The sequence below is a fragment of the Chiloscyllium punctatum genome, chromosome 3, assembly GCF_047496795.1.
Source record: "Chiloscyllium punctatum isolate Juve2018m chromosome 3, sChiPun1.3, whole genome shotgun sequence".
Classification (NCBI taxonomy): domain Eukaryota; kingdom Metazoa; phylum Chordata; class Chondrichthyes; order Orectolobiformes; family Hemiscylliidae; genus Chiloscyllium; species Chiloscyllium punctatum.
Genome location: NC_092741.1, coordinates 122,515,149 through 122,536,947, shown reverse-complemented (window position 1 = coordinate 122,536,947; position 21,799 = coordinate 122,515,149). Strand labels below are relative to the sequence as shown.

At 39.1% G+C, this 21,799-nt stretch overlaps 1 protein-coding gene across 1 annotated transcript in view; it reads right to left on the bottom strand.

Moving 5' to 3' along the window:
* Nucleotides 1-8,527: 8,527 nt before the first annotated feature.
* Nucleotides 8,528-21,799, bottom strand: part of slc17a5 (solute carrier family 17 member 5) — a 37,729-nt gene continuing 24,457 nt past the window's right edge. Inside the window, exons 9-11 of the mRNA XM_072560055.1 lie at nucleotides 16,210-16,357; nucleotides 9,564-9,654; nucleotides 8,528-8,971 (exon numbers count right to left, since the gene is read on the bottom strand). Coding sequence (XP_072416156.1) covers nucleotides 8,852-8,971; nucleotides 9,564-9,654; nucleotides 16,210-16,357 — 359 coding nt within the window. The 3' untranslated portion in view covers nucleotides 8,528-8,851. The remainder of the gene's footprint in view (nucleotides 8,972-9,563; nucleotides 9,655-16,209; nucleotides 16,358-21,799) is intronic.

Sequence of the window (21,799 nt, the reverse complement as noted above, 5' to 3'; positions counted from 1 at the left end):
CCAGCTATTTCCTTATCTCCCATCACTAGCCTTCCAGTTTTGAAGTGGCCCAATGTCTACTTTTGCCTGTCATTTGTTTATGTATTGAAAGAAACTTTTACTATAATTTCTAATATTACTGCCTACCTTCATATTTGATCCTCTCCTTTCTTACTTCTCTCTTTGTTATCCTCTGTTTGTTTTTGTAGCCTTCCCAATCTTCTGATTTCAGTGCTCTTGGCCACTTTATAGGATCTCTCTTTTTCTTTAATAATTTCCTGACTTCCTTTATCAGCCATGTCTGTCTAATCCCTCCCCAGATAATCTTTCTTTTCTTGGGGATGAACCTCTGTACTGTGTCCTCAATTATACCCACAAACTCCTGCCATTTTTGCTCTACTGTCTTCCCTGCTCGGCTCTGCTTCCAGTCTATTTTCGTCAGTTCCTCACTCATGCCCTCATAATTACCTTTGTTTAACTGTAACCCCATTACATCCGATTTTGCCTTCTCTCTTTCAAACTGCAGACTGAACTCTACCATATTATGATCGCTGCTTCCTAAAGTGTTCCCTTACTTTAAGATCTTTTATAAAGTCTGGTTCATTACATAGCACTAGGTCCAGAATAGCTTGCTCCCTTGTGGGCTCCATGACAAGCTGTTCCAAAAAGCCATCCTATAAGCATTCCATCCCTTTCTTTGGATCCACTGGCAACATTATTTACCCAGTCCACCTGCATATTGAAGTCTCCCATGATCACCGTGACCTTGCCTTTCTGACATGCCTTCTCTATTTCCCAGTACATGTTGCGCCCCTGGTCCTGACCACTGTTAGGAGGTCTGTACATAACTCCCACTATGGTTTTTTTGCCTTTGTGGTTCCTCAATTCCACCCACACAGACTCCACATCATCCTGTGATGATTTCAGCCACTGCTACAATTAACTCAGGATGGTAGAGTTCAGGGATCGTTGATTAACTAACTCACCCCAAGGCTTTTAAGACTGTTCCTCATCTAATAAAGCTTGTAGTAATGAATTTGGTTTGTTATATTAAAATTCTAATTGGATGAGGTTACACATTTCTGAATAGTTTAACTCATTACCCATAAATATCTTGCTTATGTTACATAAATTATGGTTTTATTTCTACATTAATGGTTAACAGAATTGGAAAGGTCATCTGTGACAAGCTTCATCGAATACTCTTTCCACTTAAAACTTAAATTTTCTGATATTTTCAGCTCATCTCTCTTACCAAGTTCTGGACGAATTGCCATTTAACTAGTTGTGTGAGCTTATAGATATGGAAGGTGATGATGTAGAGTTGGCATCCCAATGACCCACCAAACTAAGTCTTAGTTTTGATCTAATAAAGGAGCACTAACTGCTTGATCTTAGGAACTCTGAATATGCGAATTCAGCTTGAGACAAATTTCCTTAATTTAGAATTCCAAAGAGTCCTATTGGTTAATTTCTCAGGGCAGTTCCTTGACAAATCAGAATCAAGTAGCCTAGTTTAAAATTTAAACCTGGCTGTTAAATGTCAATCACCATTAATGGGTGCATTCTCCATGGCTCTACCAAGCAGTGCCCACTTGCAACCAATTAGCCTATGCATCTCATGCAGCATTAAATGTGGTTTTTCTCTTGATTTGGTATTCTTGTATTATGGGAGAAAGTAAGTTATTCAGATGCGAGAGATCAGAATTGAAAGTGTGGCACTGGAAAAGCACAGCAGGTCAGGCAGCATCCAAGGAGCAGGGGAGTCGACGTTTTGGGCATTAGTCCTTCTTCATGATGCCACACGGGAGGCTGCTGAGCAAGGTGAGGGCCCATGGTGTTCGAGGTGAGCTACTGGTATGGATTGAGAATTGGCTGTCTGACAGAAGGCAAAGAGTTGGGATAAAAGGTTCTTTTTCGGAATGGCAGCCGGTGACAAGCGGTGTCCCGCAGGGTTCAGTGTTGGGGCCGCAGCTGTTCACGTTATATATTAATGATCTGGATGAAGGGACTGGGGGCATTCTAGCGAAGTTTACCAATGATGCAAAGTTAGGTGGACAGGCAGGTAGTACTGAGGAAGGGAGAGGCTGCAGAAGGATCTAGACAGTTTGGGAGATTGGTCCACAAAATGGTTGATGGAATTCAGTGTGAGCAAATGCAAGGTCTTGCACTTTGGAAAAAAGAATACAAGCATGGACTACTTTCTAAACGGTGAGAAAATTCATAAAGCCAAAGTACAAAGGGATCTGGGAGTGCTAGTCGAGGATTCTCTAAAGGTAAACATGCAGTTTGAGTCCGTGATTAAGAAAGCAAATGCAATGTTGTCATTTATCTCAAGAGGGTTGGAATATAAAAGCACCGTTGTGCTACTATAAAGCTTTGGTTAGGCCCCATTGGGAGTACTGTGTCCAGTTTTGGTCCCCACACCTCAGGAAGGACATACTGGCACTGTAGCGTGTTCAGCGGAGATTCACACGGATGATCCCTGGAATGGTAGGTCTAACATATGAGGAACGGCTGAGGATCCTGGGATTGTAATCATTGTTTAGAAGATTAAGGGGAGATCTAATAGAAACTTACAAGATAATACATAGCTTGGAAAGGGTGGTCGCTAGGAAATTGTTTCCATTAGGCGAGGAGACTAGGACCCGTGGACACAGCCTCAGAATTAGAGGGGATAAATTCAGAACAGAAATGCGGAGACATTTCTTCAGCCAGAGAATGGTGGGCCTGTGGAATTCATTGCCGCAGAGTCTAGTGGAGGCCGGGACGCTAAAAGAGATTGATAGATTCTTGATGTCACAAGGAATTAAGGGCTACGGGGAGAATGCGGTTAAGTGGAGTTGAAATGCCCATCAGCCATGATTGAATGGCGGAGTGGACTCAATGGGCCAAATGGCCTTACTTCCACTCCTATGTCTTATAAAGAAAATCTAATTTTTAAAAATATGCTTATATTGTCAGGATTGTGTTCTCAAAATAGAAACCCTTGGAAATTAGTTGAGAAACCCAGCTGAAGTTATGAGATTTTGTTAATTAAGCTAGTTTTTTTAAGCAGATCTTATCAGTTTGAAAAAACATTGTAGACACTTCGCAAATAAAAGTTAATCTAGGAATGAATTGTTATTGTGATTTACAAAAGAAAATCAAGGCGAAGTGGAGCTGTTCAATACACCTGCTTGATATATAATCCATCAGAGCAAAAGCTACTTTGCCACTTATTTAAAAGGAACCAGGATCTTTCCTTAAGAGAAGTGAACTCTCCTTAAAAACTATGTCTCTGACCAAGCTTTTGGTTAAAGGAGTCTGAATATCTCGTGCAGTTCAGCATCAAATTTTATTCAACAATACTACTCCAAATTGGATACTTTTATCGCTGCAGCTGATGTTACCACTGGGCAAGCCAGATCCCAAAATTAAAACTTTCCTGACAAACTGATTCCTATGTACTTCTCAATACAATCACCTAACAATTAATTAAAATCCAGAGAAATTTCTCTTCCCTATCAAATCTGTAGCTTTGACTTAATTACTTTTTCTTTAGCTCCTATTCTGGAGCTACAAAGCCTTTTCCTGTATATTCACGTAACCGAGATCTTAGCAACATTCTCTCTAATATTCTTACCAGCAGCATGGATTTCCAAAACCTATGCACGACTTCTGGATCTGCACATGCAGCCACACAGCTTACAGGAGAAAACGCTGGATCTTAGACTTTCTAAGTCCTTCAATAGCCTATGGAGTTCCAATTCAATATTCCTGGTCTAGATGTTTTCACAAACTGAAACCCTTACTGAGATAACTTACTGCTATAACCGTTCTGAACAAATCTTTTTCTCAGAGAAACTATTCTTATATCTGACTTCAGACAGATCTCTGAACTGTCTTTTCTATATTTTCTTTAGAAGAAAATGCTTATCCAAGCTTCTACAAGCTAATGGCTTAAGCAAAACCCCACATTGTCAACAACTTTCAATTAACCTTCCAGGAGGCCTCCAGTTATTGACTCTGACACATACTAGTTTAAAATAATAGTTCCAAAAAGACAGACCTAAATAATTATTAAACCCCCTTACAAAAAAAAATAAAACCAACACCAACACATCACCAGTCTGAAGTCCAAACTTTAAAAAGATGTTATTTCTATATATAAAAATCTCAATTTTCATCATGGTTGCAATGTAAATTGGTGTTAGTAATTTATTATGGACATCAGATGCTGCAGTTATCAACATGAATTCGACTGGGACAACACTACTATTATTAGGACAAGCCAAACAGAGAACAGCCAGGGAATTCCTAGAGGCATGGCACTCATCCACAGACTATCAACAAACACATCAAACTGGACCCAATATACCGGCCACTACAGCGGACAGCTGGAACTGACAACCGGAAGCAACAGAGACAGGCCACTATAAATGCCGGAGGAAACAGCACAGAAGCACTTCACAGGAGGCTCCCAAGCACGGAGGATGTCACCTAGACAGGGGACGAAACGTTTGCAAGACAAATTACCAGCTCGGCAAACAGAACCACAACAACAGCATTTATTGCTCAACCTTGATTACCCACAAACTGTTAACTAGAAGTTGCAGGACTAGAATCACATTGATAGCAGATTCTTTGCTCTGAAGGATGTTTTCTGTAGTCTACAGCTCAAAAAGGTTGTTTGGCTTAATCAGTGCATGTTGCTGTTTATTCTCCATGGCAAGCAGTAATGTAACTCCTTTTGAACCTATTTATTAGTGTTGGCATGGGCTGATTAAACTAATGTGAAAAGTTTTGAGTTTCTAGGCTAGTCCCATCATGACAAATTATTTATGAATAGTGTGGTGGGAGTTTTAATTAAGTCCTTTTCTGTCTATCAGACATCCATGGCTGTAGAAATTAGTGATCAAATAGATTAATTCTGCAGAAGCGGCTTGCTTTCTAGATTGTTAAGGATGGTAGCGCTTACCTGTTTGGTAAAAGGCTTACTTAAGGATCTAATCTAGACTTTTATTTTATGCAAGAAGTGTTTTATTTTATGCAAGTAGCTCATGATAATATTTGGTCCAAGTGAGTCATTTCAAGGAATTATAAACTGGAAAATCAGCTACAATTATAATAATTTTTATTCTTTAAATATGGCACAAAACTGAACATCCTTGAAATCTTTTACATTAACTATAGATAAATGATGCCACCCCCATCGATATGCTCAAAACATTTGATTTGAACCACTTGGAGCGATTACTACACTTCTGCTTATGAACAAGCATAGTTGTATTTACATGCAATATAATTATATATTACAAGCAATATAATTGGGGTATAGTTTAGCTAAAATCAATACATCAGTATAAAAGTACTATTATTGTAAATTAAAATTTATCACACATTTAGTGTTGTGACTAGCTTCACCATTCCAAGGAAATGGGGAAATTGTTCCTTTCAGCTATAGCTTCTTTTTTAAGATATAAACTGTTTTCTTAACAGGCTTTTTAAGATGCAGCAGTCTCACTTGTTTTTCACCTCAACAGTGGAAAACAGATTAGCCAATTCTGTAGTTTGCAGCTCTCTGATTAGAGGGGCCATGACTTCAAGAAATATTCATGAAATGCAGTTTCTCTGAATGCATTCCCTCAAATCTATTCAGTTGTAATAGAGATGATCTGCAGTCTTACCCTTCTGGTCTAAATACCTCAATTTCCTTATCAAATAAAACCAATTGATCTTGCAGTCAGACTTTTTGGGAAAAGGTAAGAGATTTTAACCTAGCTCTGTCCTAAAGTTGTGCACATTTGTTCTAAATTTTCCACCAGAGGAAATAATTTTCTGTATTCTATGTAATTATCTTTTAAAACACTGCAATAATATCATCCATAAAACCTCAAATTACAAGGAAATACAAGTTTATTAAACATATCCTCCATGTAACTCTTTAATACTTTGTATTATTCTATTAAAACTGTACTCTACCCTTGTCAAAACTACAAGCTTATGCATAACTCCTCTGCTGTATATGAACACTCTCAAAGTCACTTTCATCAATCACCTCTGTACTTGCTAACCTACACTGATTTACTGACCACAAGTTCAAATTTCTTAATTCTCTCCATTGCCTCTTATCTCCTCTCTTTACATTTCTAACTTCTTCCAGCTCTGCAACCCTGTAAGAACGGTTATCTCCGGTTCTTTCGGTAGTGGTGCTGTGCCTTCAGCTATCTAGCCTTATGCTCCAGAATTCCATCCTGAAAATCTCTTTTCTTTGCACATTTAGGCCAAATTATTGCCAGATTATACTTTTTGCACATTTGGCATCAATGTATATATGTGTACATTTACTGTTAGTGATTTCTGAACCAGTCTATCCAAATCCTCTTTACTATTTCACACAAATATATTTGGATTGGTTAATCCTGGTTCCAAAGTGGATGACCTCACTCTTAATTCCATCTGCCACTATCTTATCCAATCATCTAATCTGTCTGTCCTCCTATAACCATCTTGAGTCATCTATGTTTCCTGCAGTTATCATTTGTAAATCAAGATAAACAGATGTCTATTCATTGATGCATATTGTGAAAGGGTAATGCCCCAGTACAAACCCCTATGGAACATGCCAATAATTAGAAAATAAATCCTTTATTTCTCACAACATCCACCTCTCAGGATACCTCCATTTCCATTTAATTTTACTTCTACTCAATCTTCTGCACAGAACTTCTTCAAATGCCTTCTGATAGTCCACCACAGACAACTTCCAGAGACATTTTCCTATCTAGCATACTAAAAAGTATCTCAAAATAGTTAGCTAGATTATTCAGATATCTAGAATCTCTGATCAGCTCACTAAAGTCAGACTTTGAACAAATTATAGATTCCAATTACATTCCTCATAACTGTCATTAATGTAGGTGATTTTCTGGTTTCTGTGAACATATTGACATTTCCAATCCAAAAGGCACAAAAAAAGGGAAAACTTTGGAAAATTGATTCTAATATCCCAAAGTGGAACCTATCAATTCTTGTTGATTTATTGACCTGAAGTTGCATTTATTTACAGTAAATAAATGGGAATGGTGACATCACATTCCTTTCCAGTAATAAAAATTGTTATCCTACTATAAAAATCACATGAATAAACCCATCATTCAAGACACTATCACAGCACGCACTCAGACCTTTACCATTGTCTATCTGCTGGTGTCACTGACCTTCACACACACACTCTCTTCCCCCTCCCCCCATGTGGCTTTCACTCTAACTTACTTTGACCATTATCCCTAATGTGCAATTGCTAGGTTTAAAGGTGAGAGGGTAAATGTTTAAAGGCGTGTGGCAGTTTTATTTTTAAACACATGGTGGTAGGAACCTTGAACACACTGCCAGGGGAGGTGGTAGAAGCAGATACAATAAAAATAAACAGACATTTAGACAAGCACATGAACAGGCAGGGAATATAGGGATACAGAGTGTGCAGGCAGACGTAATTCGTTTAGACTGGCATCATGGTCAGTGCAGAAGTGATGGGCTGAAGTGCCTGTCCCTGTGCAATACCATTCTATGTTCTAATATCACATTCTTTAGCCCCAAAACTGATTTTGCATGTACTTAACATACAGGTCAGTCCCCTTTCCAGCCATGACATGCTATACTGACATGAGTAGCACTCAGCCTTAAATATTTCATCCCACAAATGCACATTTTCTTTTACTGGTATCTTTTCCCTGGGCATAACCAGACAATGTTGCAAAGACACTTGGAAGTTTAAGTCATGCCTGCTGCGTTAGATGCCAATCACATTTGAAAATGACCACAACCATGCTAGCAGTTTAATTATTCTTTGGGCTACAAGTCAAACCCTCAATTTTGAAGCTTCAAGGTTGACCTACACCCCAAAATGTACAAATTATTAAATGTGTACCATTTAATTCCTTTATTAAATAAATTAAAGTTTGGAAATTGTAGATGCTGTTTGAATTCAGCACAAAATTTACACCATTAAAAAGTTTACCTCATTCATGTAATTTTAAGTTCCGTTATACCATTATTCTTTATAGTTTATCCTAGTTTATGTGGAAAATATATAAAATATTTGTTTAATAATTCTACCTGTCTAATTTCTTTCATATTCCTTTATTTCCCTAGTGTTGCTTTTTCTAGCTCTCCGTCTGCTGGATTTCCACTTTATGTCTGTGTAGGGTTTTTCTTTTAGCTTGATGCCATCTTTCTCTTCAGTTTACTAGTCTGAATCTATCATGATAGCATATTGTTTGATTATCAATATACAAATTGGACTGTACTCGACACAAATGTGGGTTTCACAATGACAGTCTTAAAATTAAAGGCAGTGTTATTTCACAATGATTCTTGTCATCAGGAAATCCATTGGATCAGTAAGTTAAAGGTCCAATCTGGTCACTGTTATAAACACAAGACATCACATTTTATAGCAGGAACAAAAATTGATATCTAACCATGGTCAGCATGAATGGTTGGACCAAAGGATCTGTTTCCATGCTGTATGACTATAACTCTATAATAATGACTAAATAGATGATTTTTCACTAATAGTCTATTTTATTCCTTTATTAACCAATTTATAAACAGTTTTTGAAAGTTGTACATGTTCAGTCTCAGCATTTAAAATTTACACAAAAATACTTTGTTGACTTTTTTTTAAAAAGTCATAGAATTCATGGATCAAGCACGATGGGGGATACAATTAGATAATCTGCTAACTATTGTTAGCAGTAAGAAAAGAAAAGAAAAGATCAGCAATGTAAAGGACAATGAGTAAGTCCAGGTCACATGGCAATATAACAATGGACAGAGGCACTTTTAGGTCACATGATTTAAGTACAAAAGGTCACAGGCAAAATATTTAGTTATTAATTGCCCAAGACTGGATTTCACCTTTTCCAAAAATGGTGAAAAACACAGCACCAAATATATCAATAGCAGCAGCAATGTAGAATACAGTTCGCCATTGTGCAATTGTATGCTGTGGAGTAAAAGAGAAAAGCAAAAATAAACACTAATTCTGATTAAGAAAGCATCTGCAGAATCTATTAAATTTAAAATGAACAGGCAAATCCTCTTGTCATTAGCAATGTTAGTTTGTGAGAAGACAGCAGCATAATCCTTATAAGATAAATATATCATAAACTAATTTTGTGAACAGTTTGATTTCATAACAGTGACTTCATTAAATACAAAGGAAATTTCACTGGATGGTCTTGCATATTATCAAATTAGAAACATTTCTTTATGATAAATCATGCTGCTTTATTCAGGACAGTTCTACTTAACAGACAAATATGATTTTCTAGCTCAGTGACTCAGCATTTCAAACTGCTAAATTGATAACATTATACAATAATTTCAACGACTAGAACTAAATTCTAAAATTATGTAAATAATATTTATTATTTGAAAGAGGATGCGATGTTTTGTTTGCCCTGTGGATTTATTTGAAACAACTGTTTATTTCATTGTTTTCAAACATACAAATACAGGCCAAAATAGTTTGCTGAACGTGGAAGTTGACAGTGCAAGATTTCTCACTTGGTAAGCATACAGAAATTTATACTTACACTGTATGTCAAGGTTTTGGCAATAACTGGTCCTACCATTCCTGGTATAGTAGCAAACGTATTTGTGATTCCAAGTAAAATTCCTGCATACCTGGTAATTATTAAGTATCAAATTTAAATTTCCATAATAAATGTGTATACAAAAAAACTGCAAAAGTTAAAGATTTCCTGTTCCCCACCAAAACATTACTCAATAATATACTTGATGACTGGAAGACAAAGATTCCAACACCAGTTTGGTTCGGTGTTCAATCAACTCTAGACTGGGTAGTACAATGGTAGTGAACACTGGAACACTAACCACAATGTACAAAGTGGTAGGAAAAATGGAACTTGTGTAAATCTTATTACTTCAATCAACTCCTAATATATGCGATGCTGAACAGTGAATAACTAAGTGACGGCAATTTGGTCATCCTAGAGAGAGAGAAGCTTGCAGAACTATAAATAAACTAAAAACACAAGCAGGCTATCTCTGTCCTAAACTCTTATCACAGAAATCAGAATAAAGTCATCCACCTCAAATATTTATTCAGTTTTCCTTAGACAGATACATGTATAATTGTCTGTCCCTCAATTGCCTTCCCTCTACCCACCTTCTCCCATTTCCCTGGAAAGGAAAATAATGCATAAAGAAGCTTGAGATTACAAATGTACCAAAGTGCAGATACTATAATGTCTCTTCAAGTTGAATTTTAAGACAATATATTGAAAAATCATCATATAGTCTTTTTTGGGCAGCCTTATAGCAACAAAGGTAGGGAAGAAACAGCAGTTGTGTTTTTTATTAAAAATCTTTGAAATTTCAAAGTAGTTATAGGTTTGGGGCTTTTGTTGAAAATGGAGAGGAGAGTTTTCAATAGATCATTGAAGTGGTTGATACCTAGGCGTTGTATTGGATGAAAAAAATTGCCATATTTGACACATTTTGGGAATATCAATGACATTAATGAGAGCCTGGCAACTATATTTTCTACAGGTGTATTTTCTAAATTGGTGTGATCACTAATCCTTGTGTGCAAATATGTACCTTCCTGTTAATAATCAACATCCAGCTTAATGATCTCAGCCTCTTTCAGGTAAAGTGAACAATAATCAGGATGAAAATGGCAAAGACAAACACAAAAAGGCGTAAAAGTTTTGAGTTTAGGGATTATGTAGTTACAGCATTTGTCTGTAATGAAATACAAATGCATTTGGGCAATTTCAAATGGGATAGTTATAGACTAAGCGGGTCAAGATGTTAATTTTCCCTTTGTTTGCCTATTACCATCATAACTGTGTACCAATGCATTCATAATAAAAATCACTAGTGACCTCAGCATTCAATGCAGTCAGAGTGCAAGTAGTACAGGATGAAGAAAACATGACCTTGCTGGTTTATGTACATGCAAAGTAAAGCAAAAGGCTATGGAAAATTGTTTGCAAAGCATTGTCAATGTGACCCTATTTTAACTCACCATCAGCTTTAAGAGCAATTTGGGATAGGTAGCAAAGGTTGGCCTTACTAAGAATAAACATCTGTTAATGGGATATGGCTAAGAAACTTGCATAAAAAAATATTGTTTTTAAATAACAAACATGACTACCGTTGCCAGCAAACAAGCAATAAAGTGGTGCAGTAAAGTTTGATCTGCATATTATAGATCAACACATGCAATACATAATTCAAAATACGTAATATACTTAGTAAAAACTTTATGTATTCACACAGGTTTCAACCAAATTGTTCATTATTCCATGGTGATGGACTTCGTGAAGCCTTCCTCTGCTACAACCAAACATACCCCTCTACCCAACCAACTTCTCCTCCCCTGCCTACATGCCCACTCTCACATCCCATCAGCTGTACAGACTGACTCATGCTGTTTCTCTCATCACCACTCGGCAAGATACACCAGGACAGAGAGAGAATTTGTAGGAAAGGCAAAGTTACAGTGATCATGGGGGATTCAAAATGTAGGTGGACTGGGAAAATCAGGTTGGTAGTGAATTGCAATAACAGGAATTTGTGGAATGTCTGCAATATGGCTTTTTGGAGCAGCTTGTGGAGTCCACTAGGGAACAGGCAATACTGGATTTAGTGCTGTGCAACAAGGCAGATTTAATAAGGGAGCTTAAGGTGAAGGAACCCTTCAGGGCAGTGATCATAATATGATTGAATTTACTCTGCAATTTGAGCAGGAGAAGATACAATCAGAGGTAACGGTATTACAGCTGAATAAAGGCAACTACAGAGGCATAAGGGAGGAGCTGGGTAGGATTGACTGGGAAGAGGAGCCTAGTACAAAAGACAGTTGAATATCAATGGTAGGAGTTTCTGGAAGTAATTCAGGAGACACAGTAGAGATTCATTCCGAGGGGAAAGCAGCATGGTACAGGAAGGACAAGGCAACTGTGGCTGACTGGAGAAGTCAGGGATAACATAAAAGCAAAAATAGAAAGCATATAATGTGGTGAAGGGCAGTGGGAAACCAGAGGATTGGGAAGCCTACAAAAACCAACCGAGAGAAACAAATAAAAACAGAGGGAGAAGATTAAATGTGAGGGTAACCTAGCCAGGAATATAAAGGAAGACTGTATATCTAAAGAAACTCTAACAAAGGGCAAAAGAGAGGCAAAAGTGGACATTAGGCTGCTGGAAAATGACACTGGAGAAATAGTAGTGGGGAAAAAGGAAATGGCTGAAGAACTGAAGAATTACTTCATGTCAAACTTCACTGTGAAAGACATGAGTAATAGCCCAAAAATTCAAGAGAGTGAGGGGGCAGAGTGAAATATGGTGGCCATCAAGGAGAAGGTGCTAGAAAAACTGAATGGCCTGAAGGTGGATAAATTATCTGGACCAGATGGACTACACCCCAGAGTTCTAAGGGAGATAGCTGAAGAGATAATAGTGGTGATCTTTCAGGAATTGCTAGAATCAGGGAGGATCCCAGAGGACTGGAAAATGGCTAACGTGACACCCCTGTTTAAAAAGGGAGTAAGGCAAAAGACAAAATTATAGACGGATGAGCCTAATCTCAGTCATGAGTAAGATCCTGGAATCCATTGTGAAGGCTGAGATTTCTGAATATGTGGAAGTGTACGATAAAATAGGGAAAAATCACCATGGTTTCAAAGGGATGTTGTGCCTGACAAGTCTGTCAGAATTCTTTGAGGAAGTAATAAGCAGGTTAGACCAAGGAGAGCCAATGGGTGTTACCTACCTGGACTTCAAGAAGGCCTTTGACATGGTGCCGCCTAGGAGGCTACTGAGTAAAATAAGGGCCCAAGGTGCCAGCTGGATAGACACTTGGCTGTCTGGCAGAAATCAGACAGCGAAGATAAAAGGGTCCTTCTCAGGACGGGAGCTCATTCTGCAAGGCTCAGTTGGGACCACAAATTTTCACTTTATACGTTAACAATCTAGATGAAGGAACTGAGGGCATTCTGGCTAAGTTTGCCAAAAATACAAAGGTAGGTAGAGGGACAGGTAGCAATGAGATGGTGGGGAGGCTGCAGAAGGATTTGGACACATTAGAAGAATGGGCAAAGAAGTGGCAGATAGAGTACAAGTGAGGAAGCGTGAAGCCGTGCACCTTGGTATAAAGAATAGAGTCACAGGCTATTTTCTGATGGGGAGAAAATTCAGAAATGCCAAGAGACTTGGGAGTTCTAGTCAAGGATTCTCTCAAGGTAAACTTGCAGGTTGCATTTGCTTTCCTACCTAATGACTCAATGATGGCATTTACTTTGAGAGGACTTGAATATAAAAGCAGGGCTGGACTCCTGAGGCTCTTTTCATATCATATTTGGAGTATTATACACAGTTTTGGGCTCCATATCTCAGGAAGGATGTACTGGCCCAAGAGTGTTCAGAGGAGGTTCACAAAAATAGTCCCAGGAATGAAAAGCTTAGTGGAGTGCCACAAGGATCTGAGCTGGGTCCTCTACTTTTTGTCATTACATAAATGATTTGGATGCGAGCATAAGAGGGACAGTTAGGAAGCTTGCAGATGACACCAAAACTGGAGGTGTAGAGGACAGCAAAGAGGGTTACCTCAGATTACAACAGGATCTGAACCAGATGGGCCAACGGGCTGAGAAGTGGCAGATGGAATTTAATTCAGATAAATGCGAGGTGCTGCATTTTGGGAAAGCAAATCTTAGCAGGACTTATACACTTAATGGTAAGGTCCTTGGGAATGTTGCTGAACAAAGAGACCTTGGAGTGCAGGTTCATAGGTCATTGAAAGTGGAGTCACAGGTAGACAGGATAGTGAAGGCGGCGTTTGGTATGCTTTCCTTTATTGGTCAGAGTATTGAGTACAGGAGTTGGGAGGTTATGTTGCGGCTGTACAGGACATTGGTTAAGCCACTGTTGGAATATTGATTGCAATTCTGCTCTCCTTCCTATCGGAAAGATGTTGTGAAACTTGAAAGGGTTCAGAAAAGATTTACAAGGATGTTGCCATGGTTGGAGGATCTGAACTACAGGGAGAGGCTGAACAGGCTGGGGCTGTTTTCCCTAGAGCGGAGGCTGAGGGGTGACATTATAAAGGTTTACAAAATTATGAGGGGCATGGATAGGATAAATAGACAAAGTCTTTTCCCTGGGGTGGGGGATTTCAGAACTAGAGGGCATAGGTTTAGGGTGAGAGGGGAAAGATATAAAAGAGACCTAAGGGGCAACTTTTTCACGCAGAGGGTGGTACGTATATGGAATGAGCTGCCAGAGGATGTGGTGGAGGATGGTACAATTGCAACATTCAAGAGGCATTTGGATGGGTATATGAATAGGAAGGGTTTGGAGGGATATGGGCTGGGCGCTGGCAGGTGAGACTAGATTGGGTTGGGATATCTGGTCGGCATGGACGGGTTGGACCGAAGTGTCTGTTTCCATGCTGTACATCTCTATGACTCTATATGAGGAACATTTGAGGACACTGGGTTTATACGCAATGAAGTTTAGAACCATGAGGGGGAGATTTGATTGAAACATACAAAATACTGAATTGCTTGGACAGAGTGGATGTTAGGAAGATGATTCCATTGGTTGGACAGACTAAGATCCGAGGGCACAGCCTGAGAGTAAAGGGAAGACCATTTAGAACGGAGACAAGGAAAAACTTCTTCAGCCAGAGAGGGTGAATCTGAGGAATTGATTGCCACAGAAGGCTGTGGAGGCCAGGTCATTGAGTATATTTAAGACTGAGATAGATAGGTTCTTGATTATCAAGGATTATGGGGATGAGAAACTTATCAGCCATGATTGAATGGCAGAGCAGGTTTGATGGGCTGAATGGCCTAACGTCTGATCCTTTATCTTATGGTTTAAATCTGAATCTTATATTGGTGTTTTCATAGATAGATGAACAAATTCTGATTTAACCTAAATATCAACAAGTCAGACATTGTTTCTGCATTAAAAGCAGAATAAATACATTTAAATGATTGAAAAGATGGCTGATGCTGCATGTGATTTATGCACCTCATTCCACTGAGTGATTGATCATTATAGTTGGAAATCTGTTAATAAGATCATAAGATATCGGAGCATCATTAAGCCATTCAGCCCATTAACTGTGCTCGACCATTTGATCATGGCCATTATGTTTCTTAACCCCATTCTGCTGCTTTTTCCCTGTAACCCTTGATCCTTTTACTATCAAAAAACTATCTCGGTCTTAAATACACTCAATGACTGCCTCCAAAGACTTCTGCAGCAGTGAGTTTCACAGATTCATCATGCTCTGGCTGAAGAAATTCCTTCTCATCTCAGTTCTAAAAGTTCTTTCACTATGAGGCAGTACCCTCCGGGTCCTTATCTCTCCTTTTGGTGGAAACATCTTCTCAATGTCAACTTTATCTTGGCCTTTAAGTTTTCTGCAGGTTTCAATGAGATCTCCCTTATCCTTCTAAACTGGATGGAGTGCAGACCTAGAGTCCACAAGTGCCCAAATGGCAAGTCCTTTATCCCAGGATAATTCTTCTAAACCTCCTCTGGACTCCCTCCAATGTCAGCACATTCTTCTTTAGATATGGGGCTCAAAATGTCTCTCAATATTCGAAATACGGTCTCACCAGAATGTTATACAACCTCATCAGTACATGTCTGCTCTTGAAATAAATGCTAACATTGCATTTGCTTTCCTAACTGCAAACTGAACATTAAGAGAATCCTGAACTTGGACTTCCAAGTCCCTTTCTGCTAGGGATTTCCAAAGCCTTTCCCAATTTAGAAAATAATCTACACTTCTGTTCTTCCTAGCAAAGTGCATGATCTCACTTTGCTACATTGCATTCCATTTGCTACTTCTTTGCCCACTCTCCAAACCTGGTCAAGTACTTCTACAGTCTCCCTGCTTCCTCAACACTACCTGTCCCTCCACCAATCTTTGTAACGTCTGCAAACTTCACAACTATGCCCTCAGTTCCTTTATCCAGATTATTCATTGTTCATGTTATACATTAACAAAGATAAAAGAAAATAAGATGGACCTCTCACTTGGGTAACTCATGTTCATGTTCAAACTGGAGAGAAGGCAATTTCAAAAATTATTTTTCTGAGATTTCTTCATATTAAAAGGAGACACAAAGATTAATTTATTTTTCAGCAGAAGATTGAAAACACAGGGTCAATAGTTTCAAATAGTTCACTTACGATGGTGCAATATCCAAATGGTTAATATTGAAACCAGATGTGCTGAAACCACCCAAGGCAGAAGATATTGTGAGAAATAGCACGGCCATTGTGTAGTTACACCCCACATATCCTGCAGCAACTAGGAAAATTGCAGGTCCGACCATACCTAAACAAAACAAAAAAAATTGTTATTGTAATTATACTACTTGCTGAAAACTGTGTTGCTGCAAAAGCGCAGGTCAGGCAGCATCCAAGGAGCAGGAGAATCGACGTTTCGGGCCTAAGCCCTCCTGAGGAAGGGCTTATGCCCAAAACGTCTATTCTCCTGCTCCTTGGATGCTGCCTGACCTGCTTCGCTTTTCCAGCAACACATTTTTCAGCTCTGATCTCCAATATCTGCAGTCCTCACTTTCTCCTAGTTGATTATACCTACTTGCCAAAACCCCTTACATGAAGGTCTTGATTTAGTTATATAGTGGATAACCTTATTGGATCGATAAGGAAGCTGGTGTTAGCTGAATTGGTTCAGTCATTCCATTAGATTGAAGGCTGACAGCTCATGTAAAAGTTCATGATGAAATTTCCTATTGCGATGAAAGCTGCTGGATAGCATTACCTTGGTTAGGCATAGATTCGGTGCTCTCCAACCCAATTGGATTTAAATATCTGAATTAAATCAGCAGTTCTCAAACTGACCCCCAGGAACCTGTGGAAAATTTCCGGGAGTTCTTCAAAATATTAAAATCTTTGCCTAATAGGGTTAACATTAGGGGTTAGGACCATCCATAATACCACGATTAAGAGTTGGTGAATGGATGCTGTTTCCAGATGTTGGTTGCAGAGTGCAACTGCAATGTATACAGCATTAAGAGAGTAGGTTCCTTCATAGGAGGACATTGATAGAGGATTCAAATAGAAACAGAAATTGCTGGAGAAACTTAGCAGGTCTGGCAACATCCGCAGAGAAAGCAGCGTCAAAATTTCGGGTCCAGGGAACCCCGACAGTGTCACAGATGTACAGCACGTAAACAGACTCTTCGGTCCAACTTATCCATACCAACCAGATATCCTAAACTAATCTAATCCCATTTGCCAGCACTTGGCACATATCCCTCTAAACCCTTCCTATTCATATACCCATCCACAAGTCTATTAAATGTTTTTAATTCTAACAGCCTCCACCACTTTCTCTGGCAGCTCATTCGATACATGCATCACTCTGCATGAAAATGTTGCCCCTTAGGTCCCTTTTAAATCTTTCCCCTTTCACCCCTAAACCTGTGTCTTCCAGTTCTAGACTCCCCCACCTCGGAAAAGACCTTGTCTATTTACCTTATCTACGCGCCTCATGATCTGATAAACCTCTCAAGATTACCGCTCAGCTCCGGTGCTCCAGGGAAAACAGCCTCAAACTATTCAACTTCTCCCTACTGCTCCAACCCTGGCAACATCCTTGTAAATCTTTTCTGAACCCTTTCAAGTCTCACAACATCTTTCCAATAGAAGGGAGACCAGAATTGTATACAACACCGGTAGACCCGCTATCCAAAACTAGAGCGTTCCCAGGAAACCTTTTGTAAGCCAGAAATGGCATAAACGCAAAGATGCACAATTTATTTGGCAAAAAGTACACAGTTTTTCTTAAAAGCGAAACTCCTCTTCAGATTCGCAAAAACTAATGTAGGGCTTTTCTAAAATCAAAATTGCATAAAGCGAATGTTTGAAAAGTTTGGGTTACCTGTATTCCAAGTGGCCAACCAACATCCTGTACAGCTGCAACATGACCTGCCAACTCAATGCACTGACCAATAAAGGAAAGTATACTAAGCACCTTCTACACTATGCTATCTACCTGCGACTCCATTTTCAAGGAACTATGAACCTGCACTTTCTTTTTCAGCTACACTTCCCAGGACCTTACCATTAAATGTAACAGTCCTGCCCTGATTTGCCTTTCCAAAATGCACCACCTCATAATTATCTAAATAAAACTCCATCTGCCACTCCTTGGCACATTAGCCCATCTGATCAAGATCCCAGTGTACTGAGGTAACCTTCTTTGCTGTCCACCACACCTTCGATTTTGGTGTCATCTGTAAACGTACTAACCACACATCCTACGTTCACATCCAAATAGTTATATCAATGACAAAAACCAATGGCCCAGCACCAATCCTTGTGACACACCACTGGTCACAGGCTTCCAGTCTGAACAGCAACCCTCCACCACTACCTTCTGTCTTCACTCTTCGTCCCAGTTCTGTATCGAATCGGCTAGTTCTCCCTGTGATCAACCTTGCTAACCAGTCTATCATGAGAAGCCTTGTTAACTGCCTTAAGTCCATATAAATCATGTCCATCGCTCTGCCCTCATCAATCCTCATCACTTCTTCCAAAAACTCAATCAAGTTTGAGAGACATGATTTCCCACACAAAGCGCCATGTTGGCTATCCCTAATCAGTCCATGCCTGTCCAAATAAGTGTAAATCTTGTCCCTCAGGATTCCCTCCACAACTTATCCAATGTCAGGCTCACCAGTTTAAAGTTCCCTGGCTTTTCCTTACCACTTTTCTTAAATAATGGCACCAGGTTAGCCAACCTCCAGTCTTTCAGCACCTCACCTGTGACTATCGATGATTCAAAAATCTCAGGAAGGGGCCCAGCAATCACTTCATCTTCCAGGTGAATCAACAATTTACTGCAATTGACTCCAAATTCACTGCTCACAATGTGGTCCTTGCTACACTAGGTAGATGAACCACAAACTGGGTGACTACTTTGCAGAACACCTACAATCTGTCCACAAAAATGACCCCAAGCTTCTAGTTCTCTGCCATTTTAACAGATCGCTGGTGTTCCCCCGGCCCACATTTCTGTCTTGGGCTCACTGCAGTGCTCAGTGAGGTTCAGTGTAAGCTGGAAGAACATCTCATTTTCCACTTGGGGACCTTGCAAGCTTCAAGACTTAATATAGAGTTCAGTAATTTTAGAGCCTGAACACCTCACTCCATAGCCTTTACCCCAGTCCCATACCATGGCCCTGTCACCACATGGGCTACCTTCATCACAGCCAACCCATTCTCACTCCCTAATAGCCCCTATTATCAGCTTTTCTTTCTCTCCAGCTCACCATTATTCATCTCTTTATCAGACCAACTACTGTTCTCTCCTTGTAGGCTCCATCTATCGTCTACTCTTTTACTCCCACCTGTTACTCCTCCTTTAGTATATATACTTTTTCTGAGCAAATAGTTCTGACGGTCACTGGACCCAAAATGTAAACTCTGCTTGCTGTCCACAGATGCTGCCAGACCAGTTTGTTTCTCCAGCAATTTCTGTTTTGTTTCAGATTTTCAGCATCCACAGTTATTTATCTTTTTGTTTATATTTAGAGGAGTGCGGAGAATGGCACCAAGACCTCTTAGCAGACCTGCAATTAGCTGGTAGCAGACACGAAGTGAGTTTAAATTTGTTTAAGAGGATATCTTTTAAAAAATTAAATACCACATAGTTAAACACTGGAAAAGGATGCCAAAGTACAAGTTTAAACAGAAAGCCATTTTTTCTTAATTTACAGTGATTTTCAATCCATTCAAATAAGAGGCTTCTGAACAAAGACTGTTTGAGAATCATTGAATCAGAATATCCCGCAGCCTTCTAAATTTAAAAACAATACAAGCTAAAATTATATAAACCATCCTACAGTTACACAGAAGCAAAGAAAAGAGGAGTAGGCCATTCAATCCTTCAAGCCTACACCTCCATTCAATATGGTCATGGCTAAACGTTCTAAGTACACACTTTCATCCAAATCCCATTGATGTCTTTGGCCTCAAGAACTAAATGTAACTCCTTGAAAACATTCAGTATTTGGCCTCAACTGCTTTTGGTGGCAAATAATTCCACAAGATCATCACACTGGGTGACAAAATTTCTCATCTCAATCCTAAATGGCTTATCCTATATGCTTAGACTGTGATTCCTGGCTCTGGACTCTCTGGTCATTGGGAACATACTTCCTGCATTAATTCTGTTAAAGTTTTATAGCTATTAGATTCCCTCCATTCTTGTGAACTCCAGTGAATATAATCCTAACCAATCAGTCTCTCTTCAGTCCTACCATCCCAGGTATCAGTCTAGTAAACCTATGTTGCACTCCCTCCATAGCGAGAACATCCATTCTCACATAAGGTGGTCAAACCCTGACACAATACTCCAAATGTGATCTCACCAAGACCCTGTATAATTACAGCAAGATATCCCTGCTCCTGGGCTCTAATCCTCTTGCTATGAAGGCCAATATACCATTTGTCTTCTGCACCGCCTGTTGCACCTGCATGCATACTTTCTGCAACTTATGTACAAGGAAATACAGCTTTGGTTTACCTTCCTTTTCCCCAATTTATCATCTGCCTCTTTTGCTTGCTATCAAAGTAGATAACCTCACATTTCCACATTATACTTCATTTGCCATGCATTTGTCCAACTTGCCATTCAAGTCCAAACTTAACTCTTTAAAAACTTGTATCTTGCACATGTATTTGCAACCATGTGATATCAATCATGGATGTAGGTATATCACCATACTAGGTAATATCAGTGAACCTCCGGATGAAGCACTGGTGCTATGGCCCACTTTTATTGGTGTTTAGGTTTCCTTGGGTTGATGACATCATTTCCTGTGGTGACATAATTTCCTGTTCTTTTTCTCAGGGGGTGGTAAATGGGATCAAAGTCAATGTTTGTTGATTGAGTTCCGGTTGGAATGCCAAGCTTGTTGGAATTCTCGCATGTGTCCCTGTTTGGCTTGTCCTAGGATAGATGTATTGCCCTAATCAAAGTGGTCTCCTTCCTCATCTGTATGTAAAGATTCTAGTGAGAGTGGGTCATGTCTTTTTGTGGCTAGTTGATGTTCATGTATCCTGGTGGATCAAAAAGAGACAGTGAATGGGTCATTCCTGCCCATTCTCAACATCTGTTGATCCAAACCTTCCCAACTTCACTAAATTGCTGCAAACTAATTTAATGTTTTTATTTTACAAGTTTTCCTAGATAGTTTAGTCCACAGCTTTATGATTGCTGGTAAAGTTTCAGCTGAGTTCTTTTCCAGTTCCCAGTCAATTCTGGTCAAAAAGCAACCAAATGGGACCTGACCAGTGTCATATAGAGAAACAATATTTACTTTTTTCATCAATACTCTTAAAAAATGCTTGCTAATGCCCAATTCTTTTACTTATAAAGAAAACCACAGCCTAACAATACTTAACCAATTTTACTCACAATAAACCCGTGACCTCTGCTGAATTAGTGCTTGTAATTATTTGCTTCTTCACTTCCACGCTCAAGCTACACACTGAAATCCAACTCCAACCAATGACCAATCATCTCAAAGATCCAAAATGTGATCTTTGTTATGCATATACACTATCTTCTATTTATGTAATGTCTGGTTTTTAAATCGATTACCTAACCAATAACATCCTTTGCTTTGTTTTACCAACTAACTGTCAATGTGGAATCTATCTACATATCCATCCATATAGCTATTGCATTTCTACTGACACTGTATATCTCATCTTTACCTCCAAATCCCATAAAGCTTTGGTG